This window comes from Taurulus bubalis (genome assembly GCF_910589615.1).
Source record: "Taurulus bubalis genome assembly, chromosome: 12".
Classification (NCBI taxonomy): domain Eukaryota; kingdom Metazoa; phylum Chordata; class Actinopteri; order Perciformes; family Cottidae; genus Taurulus; species Taurulus bubalis.
The window spans coordinates 18,583,639-18,591,745 of record NC_136600.1 but is presented as its reverse complement, the minus strand read 5'-3'; the positions used below and the strand labels follow the sequence as shown (position 1 = coordinate 18,591,745).

Genomic DNA, 8,107 nt, shown 5'->3' with positions numbered 1-8,107 from the left:
ATTAGGTAGACCTATATATAAATAGTTCAGTCTAATATAACACTTATGCAATAGTTGCAATTATTTTAGAGAGTTGTTGATTCAACTGTTGATTAGTTTGTGGGATGTAGTTTCCGATGCTGTTGCATCATAAAGTTCATTAACCTCCTCTCACTGCTACAAATGGAGTGGACAAAATTCATAATTTAACAATTGTGTCCTTCTATGTTTCAAACAAAGCTTGCTTGTATCAGTAACTAGTTCCTGGGTCTCTTCATTACCATAAGCACTGTTTTGATGGAGTTTTGATTTTCATATAAGCTCCATACATTTTTAAAGTTATACTGTAAACAGTAAAATTACCAACAGGTAAACATGTCCATGAGAAAAACATTTGACACAATCCCAATGGCTCCTGCAGACCAGCTCAAATGCACCCAGGATAGGTATTTACATATACATAATAGGCCCTTTGTCACTGAACACATTTGACGTCCCAGTCAGAAAATCGCAGGTATAAATAATGAAATAAAAGATGTCGGAATTCCTTTTAGCTGCTCTGGTTTTATGGTCCTGGTATTAGTGTTGGCTCACTGTTACGGCTCACTGGGACACTTGAACAGACAGAGCCACTGTTAACGTTAGTCACGCCTGTGCTTTCACTTTTCAAAATACATTGTCTGTGAGATAATGTAATTGTTTCAAATGATATATGTAATATATAATATGAATATATAATAAATTCACTTATATCAGAGGTTATTTTGAATGTTGTATTTGATATTTGATAATATCATTTTCATTTTCTATTTTCTTTTCCGAGCAGAAAAGGGCTTCTATACTTTTTCTTGCAACTAACCGTATCTAAAAAAAATACAAATACAAGTAATAATAATATTACACCTTAATGTTCTGACAGTTAAACATTATATGATTGCTTGACAGTGGACATAAATGCACTCCTTGTGCAGGATGCTTGGCATGATTGAGAACTTCAATGTCTTCCTTTTTATTCTTTACATATAATGTAACTTAAACCCCCAATGCATTCTAAAGCCAATACATTATTGTGGACTATAAGCAGTCCACCTTCACCTTGTTTCAACTGCAGAGCATCGCTGTTCTAGACATGCCCACATGCGCCACCTCTCGACCAGAACACGAACAGCACGTCCTTTGGCCGGTGGAGGAGGTTGTGCTCCTCCAGCCAGCAGAGGCAGACGAGTTACAGAGACGCCCATCGCTTATGATTTGGAAAGTAGAGAAGAAGACGACGACAAGGTCTTGGTCGCTGTTACTACCCTGCTATACGCCATGAAAATGGTGCAAAGTGAAAACTTGCAGATAGACGAGTTATCGATACCGTGCTGATCAGCCTACTAAACGGTACTTTGTCCAGAGGACACGTACTGCTCCGCATCGCGTTTACTCATTCTAGCACAACAGGATCATACGGATATTTGAGTTACTTCCGGGTACATAAAGGCTGACCGTGAAGACAGAATTCCTCAAACCTGATTGGCGGTCGGACCTCCAGAAAACCCGTTCTCATTTGTGATTGGACGGCTCACGAAAACGTCTTGAGTGACATGTACCCACATACAGTTGGATACGCAACGAGGTCATATGCGGCTCAGGAGTAAGTTCCCTCAGTTTGTTTACCAAATTAAAGAAACAATATGTTGTGTTCCTTCACAGTACGCGGCAGCCGAGTGCATAGACAGAATAAAGTCTACCATGAAAGTGTACTAACGTCAGGAGACACCGACAACGTGTTAAGTAACATAACGATAGCGAGGACACTCGCTAAGATGTGACGTAACTAACGTTACCTGACGCTTTGGTTGACGTTAAACCATCATTTGTCACCAATATAATGTGCAGATAAGTAAAGATAACAGTATGCTCCTGTAACTCATATAAGCTATAGGTCCTTCACATAGAATACGAGAGAGAGAGAGAAGAGAGAGAGAGAGAAGAGAGAAGAAAGAGAGAGAGAGAGAAGAGAGAGAGAGAGAAGAGAGAGAGAGAGAGAATTGTTAACATGACCTCATTTGACTGCTCAACTCAGCTGTCCATTAAACTTGTGTTCTTTAAGCCAGCTTTCTCTGTTTCCTAATTGTTTTGGCAAATCTTCACTTCATTTCCATGCCAGCCAATTTGTCTTCACGCCTTTTAACACATTTTCACATTATTTGTTAATCCGCCACATCTGCTTCAGACAATTTGCAGACAGATCAAACATGCAATGTCAGCAGTTTACAGTTAGCTATCCAGAATGAAGGTGCATCACTCTCAGTGTCCTGGATGCATATGTGGCCATTGTGGTCTAACTATGCACTATTGAAAGTACCCCAGACTTATTAAATATAATTGTAATACTTTTCATGGAGATACATTTATTATAATATAATCCCAGTGCAATATGATGAATACAACTAATCAGTTCTTCAATCTGTTGACATATTTTAAGAAACAACTAATAGGAAGTCATTTTTTGTTGTTGAACTGTGTGCTGCTGAAATCCACAAATTGCTCATGGGTTCTTCTAATTTTCCACTTCTTTCTTTCTCTAATTTGCTCTTTCACATGTCTCTTTCAAGATACTTCCTGGTAGGAGACAAGTTATGAAGGAGAAAAGGTCCTGAACTGTATTGAAACAATTTGGGAAACTCCACATGAAGCTTCATGTTGATGTAAGATTCAAAATGAACTTTACTTATAGTGTGAGTCCAAGCATCAAAAAAGTATATTTTTAGAACATTAGCAAATTTAAAAGAGCATTTAAGCTGCATCATATTTTTCTGTTTGTCAAGATAGAGTTGCTGTTGACCCGGGAGGTTCGTGGCTTTGTTCAGACAGCAAAACAAAACATACATGCATAAAGAGCAAATGCTGAATGAAGAGTGAGTATTTTCCCTTTGTCTTCTAGCCTTGCTTTTCCCAGACTGAGTAGAGCAGTGGTGCGTGTGAGGAAACTGGCGGCTCAACTCTCTAAAGCAACTATGTTCACAAACAACCAGGACTCAAATCCGTCCTTTGCAGCCAACGGGGATGCTTCCACTGCAGCCATTCTCATCATCGGAGATGAGATACTCAAGGTGATATACTTGTTGTACCTAGAAGCTGTATTTGTATGACTGGCAGTATCCCACAGGGAATCCTTGAACGTCTGTGGACTTGAGAAAATCTGCGCACTTGACTGCATGATTATAAATTCTAACGTGACACCCTAATTCATCAGTATGCCTCAGCTCTCTTTATCGCTATGCAGTCCAGGATCCACATTGCATATTATCCACTGGAAAACCTTGTGATGGCTATTTGATGTGTCAGCAGTGCTCTGTCTTCAAACGACAAGTCTTTGTCCAATGTCGTGTCTCAAAACATGCTCACCACGAGTCATTGCATTTCATCATGCAAGACCTTCGACTCATTGTGAAGTGAAACTGACTGTTTCTTCTGGTCTTTCGTCTCCCAGGGTCACACACTGGACACAAACAGCGCCTTTCTGACGCGAAAACTAAGAAAGCTTGGAGTGTCGGTGCAGCGCATAACGGTCATACCCGATGTGCAGGAGGTCATTGCCAAAGAGGTGGCCCTGCTTTCACCCCAGTTTACACACCTCATCACCTCGGGGGGCATAGGCCCCACCCATGACGACGTCACCTTTGAGAGTGTTGCCATGGCATTCCAAGAGGAGTTATTCCCCCACCCTGAGCTCGCCCGGTTGGTTGAGGAATTTTTTGGGGTGACGGATAAGAACAGTGCCGCTATGAAGCTGGCCATGGTGCCTCGCTCGGCCAATCTCAACTATGGAACTGACCCTCAGACCGGACAACTGCTCCGCTACCCACTGGTGAGTGACGGCAGCATGGAGGAGGAGTAGTGTAGTTCTTTTATCAAGCTACAATCCTAATTAAACACAAAGGTAGATATACTTTTCCTTTTCAGTAGGCTTTTGTGGGAAACGTTCGTTTAGCTGACACAACTTTCAGGACTCACAGTTACTCAATTGCTCTCTCTGTTCCAACCTGTTCTGTGGTTGTTTTTGGAAGACAGATTGCAACATCAACTGCTTAGCAGAGACTGCAGGAGGGAAAAGTGGGCAAAATTGCATTGAACATTTGCAGAAAACAGCCGTGTAAGGGATACACGCCTGCAAGTATGTGTGTTGCAGTTAGCTGAGATCCAAACTTCCCTAAACGCAGCCGGGCGGGTCAATATATATTCTTTCAGTCCATGACGTGTCCATCGTCTTCCCCCAGGTCAGTGTGCGTAACGTGTTCATCTTTCCTGGGATCCCGTCTCTGATGGAGAGGGCCTTCAATGGGCTGGAGCACCTCTTTGCTGGTTCAGGGACAACTTTTCACACCCGTGAGGTATCACCATGACCGTAACTATCATTTACAAATCCAGTTGGATACAGAGTTGTTATAACCCAATATCTTCATATTAGGTGTTTGTGGATGCAGATGAAGCAGAGATCGCCCCTGTGCTGACAAAACTGCAGGCTGGTTGGTGTCGGAAGGTGGCTCTCGGCTCCTACCCTGACTGGTTGAGCAACTATCACAGAGTCAGGCTGGTCCTGGACTCGGATAGCCAGGAGGAGGTGGACAAAGCCCGGGCACAGCTGCTGGACGAGCTGCCTAAGGGTAGCGCGGTGCCCTTAGTGACGGACCCGGTGTCTATCGCCACTGCTGAGGTGTACACACTGGCCAACAGCGGTGAGAGGGCGGAGGGGGGGTGGAAGGTGATCGTTAAAGTCAACTTCATATATAGATAGTGAATATTGCAGAGAACTCTTTATCTCTACACACATATTGGGACCAATAAAAGAAGCAAAAAGATTAAAGTAATTATCATTGTAAAATCATAGTGAGTTATAGAAAAGTAATATAACTGGCTTATGACTGAACAAAAAATGGAATAAACGTATCGAATTATCGTAACTGTCTATATTCACTGTAAAACATCTGCTTGCTGTTGATTTCGTTCCCTGCAGGCACACCGTTGGGCGAGACGGTTATGTCTGCGCTGAAAACGATAGAGGCTGCACTGGATCAGTATTCGACGGAGGAAGTCTGCATCGGCTTCAACGGAGGCAAAGACTGCACAGCGCTGCTCCATCTCTACTATGCAGCTCTGAAACGGTAACAGGAGGGCAGAGGGCGTGAGGCAATTAGTGGAGTGGATGATTTAAACAGGACCAAATCAAATGACCTGAGAGAAGAGAGGCAAGAGAGTGAAATTAAAAACATAATGATACCACTATTGCACAGTGGGGCATCGCTGGTAAAAGTAAATGAAGAAGAGAGTGAGCAGGAAGCAGACTGAGACAGACTACTGTTTGGACATTTCTTGATTTGTATTGGACAGATGTTGGGAGATAGTGATAATGGTAAACATTTAATCTTTTCCTGTGTCCCTCTTATCTTTAAAAAAACAACAACCCTCCTGTCAATCTCAGACGATATCCAGATGGTAAAGACAGGGTGAAAGCCCTGTACATCCGTATTGTCTCTCCATTCCCAGAAATGGAAAGATTCCTTCAGGACACGATAAAAAGGTGAACCACCAGTCTATCTTATTGCCGACTGTTAATACACACATTTCAGCTGATTGCTTTTTGCAGATTTATGTATTTCAATTTCTTTCTTTTATCTTGTAAAAAAGTGTCCTAATCCCCCATGTTGGTGTAGAATAATTCATTAAACAGGGTTGTTTCTCCCGCAGATATGACTTGGAGATATTCTCCGTTGAGGGCAATATACGGCAGGCGCTGAGCGAGGTGCAGGAGAGGAGGCCGGAGCTGAAAGCCGTCCTGATGGGAACCAGGAGGAGCGACCCCTACTCTCACACACTCTCAGCCATGTCTCCCACTGACCCCGGCTGGCCAGACTACATGAGAGTCAACCCATTACTGGTGAGACACACTGACAATGTAGTTGAACTGTTTCATTAAGTCTTTGTTTTTCTCCCTTTTTATTGTATTTTTTCTATCTTTGGTGCCACAAAGGCATATCATGTAAGAGGGTCTAAGACAATCCACTTAAAAACTAAATCAACCACATCGGATAAGTGAAAAATACAGACAACCTTAATCTTAAGAGCATTTGCAGACATAACTAAAAAAAAAAAGAAAAACCAAGCAGTCCTTTAGTGTCCCCACATTTGTAAAGTGTGTGTATAGTGCTTGAGGAAAAACTGCTTTTTGACTGGTAATACAAATCTGTTTTCACTGCTCTAGCCAGGCAATTTCCCCTTGTTACACTTAATGTTATTTGTCATCTTGACTGAAGTTTCAGAGTGCAGATCTACAGAGTGTGAACAAAATAACAAGATACCTGCACAGTTTAATGCAATTCAACAGCCCTGAAGTAATGGCTGGAAGAGATTATATGAATATTGTGCCACACACACACACACACACACACACACACACACAAACACACACACAAACACACACACACACACACACACACACACACACACACACACACACACACACACACACACACACACACACCTGTACAATATAAAGCTATTCAATATAACCACAAAACAAACGGGTGATGCGAGTCAACACCTCTGTGACACATTCTCAACAAATATTTAACATCAAAAGCTTCTCATAATAGAAGCTATTGCAGGTTTTTATGACACCCTATGAGTCCATCTTATGCCGGCAGCAACGTCTGATTTTGTCTCTCTTTCATCTGCTCAAGTTAACTTAAAAATATATGTTAATAAATGTTTATTTGGGATTTAATAAGGGTTTAAGAAAAGGCAAATACTTTTGGAATGGCTGTTAACGGTCATGCTGTCATAGATAATAGTGCAAATGGCGCATCCAGGAGAAGCACACCAGCTGATCTCATTGTACGGTAATTCATGTTGCCCTTCATCACATTAGTGCATCTCAAAGGGATAATCGTTTGCACTAATCATGACTCAATCCCAAACCAATAACAATGCATGTCTTGCAACCCCTCTACAGGACTGGACGTATCACGACATCTGGTCGTTCTTGAGGACGTTGTACGTTCCCTACTGTATTCTCTACGATAAAGGGTGAGAATACATTTCAAACTGTGAACACTTCCTGCATCCTCCATTATTCACAACATCACCGGCAAAGTGCAGAACTCTTGGTCTCAAACGTCTCTGTCAACCTGCAGGTACACTTCACTTGGCAGTATGGACAACACCTGTCGAAACGCTTCCCTCCAGATGGTGGATGGGAGGGGGGTGACGCGGTACAAGGCGGCCCACCTCCTGGTGAACGAAGACGAGGAGCGAAACTCCCGTGCCTGACGTGGTCTCACTTCTCGCCCGGACACCTGTTGCTGATTGAGCCTTGTTTTCAACCCCTGCACACATGGAAACATGGCCGTTTTGTTGTTGTTGTTGTTGTATCAAGTCTTCATGTGAATTTTTTTCCGAATATCTGCAGAATGAGATTGTAACGGTGCGCGAGTGCGCTATTTGTTTATACATGTGAGTCTCGGCTTAAGTAACGGCTCTCTGTGCTGTTGAATAAAACATAAATCTGCGGCATCTTCATCCAATGTCATGTTACTATTTTACAGTCGTGCATGCAGATGGGAGCGTGCATTGCTCTTGATTTATCTTATTCGTGAATCTATTTGTCATATTTTCTTAAACCAATAAAACAAAGACAACCTCTATCAAAAATGTATCGGTGAATAATGTGAAAAGGTTTTCTGTCGAGGTGAGACGATCCGGTTTTAGAGACCCGATGTGCAGCAGCAGGCACAGACTACTGAAGGTCACCCGACAGGCTCATATTGACTCGTCTGTGTCTCTCTGAATATGTGCAGACTTGATATATTTAACGGAGCGTCTCTTCACTGGAAAGCCTGCACCCCGATGCTGCAGTTCTCTTTGAGCACCTCAAGGGCGCGTTGTTCTCACTTTTTTTTCTCCATTTTGCACACGTGATTACAATGAATTACCCTCTCTGTTTCCAGACATGATTGAATCCCAGCTCATCGATTCTCTCTCTACCCCCCTCTCTCTCTCTCTCTCTACCTCTCTCTCTCTGCCCCTCCCCCCCGCCTGGAGATTAGTCAACACGGATCGATACCGGCCGATCTAATAAAGC

General features: G+C 42.7%; 1 protein-coding gene across 1 annotated transcript; it reads left to right on the top strand.

Moving 5' to 3' along the window:
* Positions 1-1,545: 1,545 nt before the first annotated feature.
* Positions 1,546-7,663, top strand: flad1 (flavin adenine dinucleotide synthetase 1). The gene is made up of 10 exons (XM_079228175.1): positions 1,546-1,618; positions 2,912-3,080; positions 3,461-3,838; positions 4,248-4,361; positions 4,439-4,706; positions 4,985-5,132; positions 5,450-5,548; positions 5,716-5,905; positions 6,980-7,053; positions 7,161-7,663. The coding sequence occupies exons 1-10, from the start codon at positions 1,569-1,571 to the stop codon at positions 7,294-7,296; spliced, it is 1,626 nt and encodes a 541-aa protein (XP_079084301.1). The 5' UTR covers positions 1,546-1,568; the 3' UTR covers positions 7,297-7,663.
* Positions 7,664-8,107: the final 444 nt, after the last annotated feature.

Coding starts and splice junctions, on each gene's coding strand:
- flad1 (XM_079228175.1), top strand. CDS start 1,569: ATGTACCCACATACAGTTGGATACGCAACGAGGTCATATGCGGCTCAG. Junction 1,619..2,911: donor AGGTCATATGCGGCTCAGGA/GTAAGTTCCCTC, acceptor TTTGTCTTCTAG/CCTTGCTTTTCCCAGACTGA. Junction 5,133..5,449: donor TACTATGCAGCTCTGAAACG/GTAACAGGAGGG, acceptor TGTCAATCTCAG/ACGATATCCAGATGGTAAAG.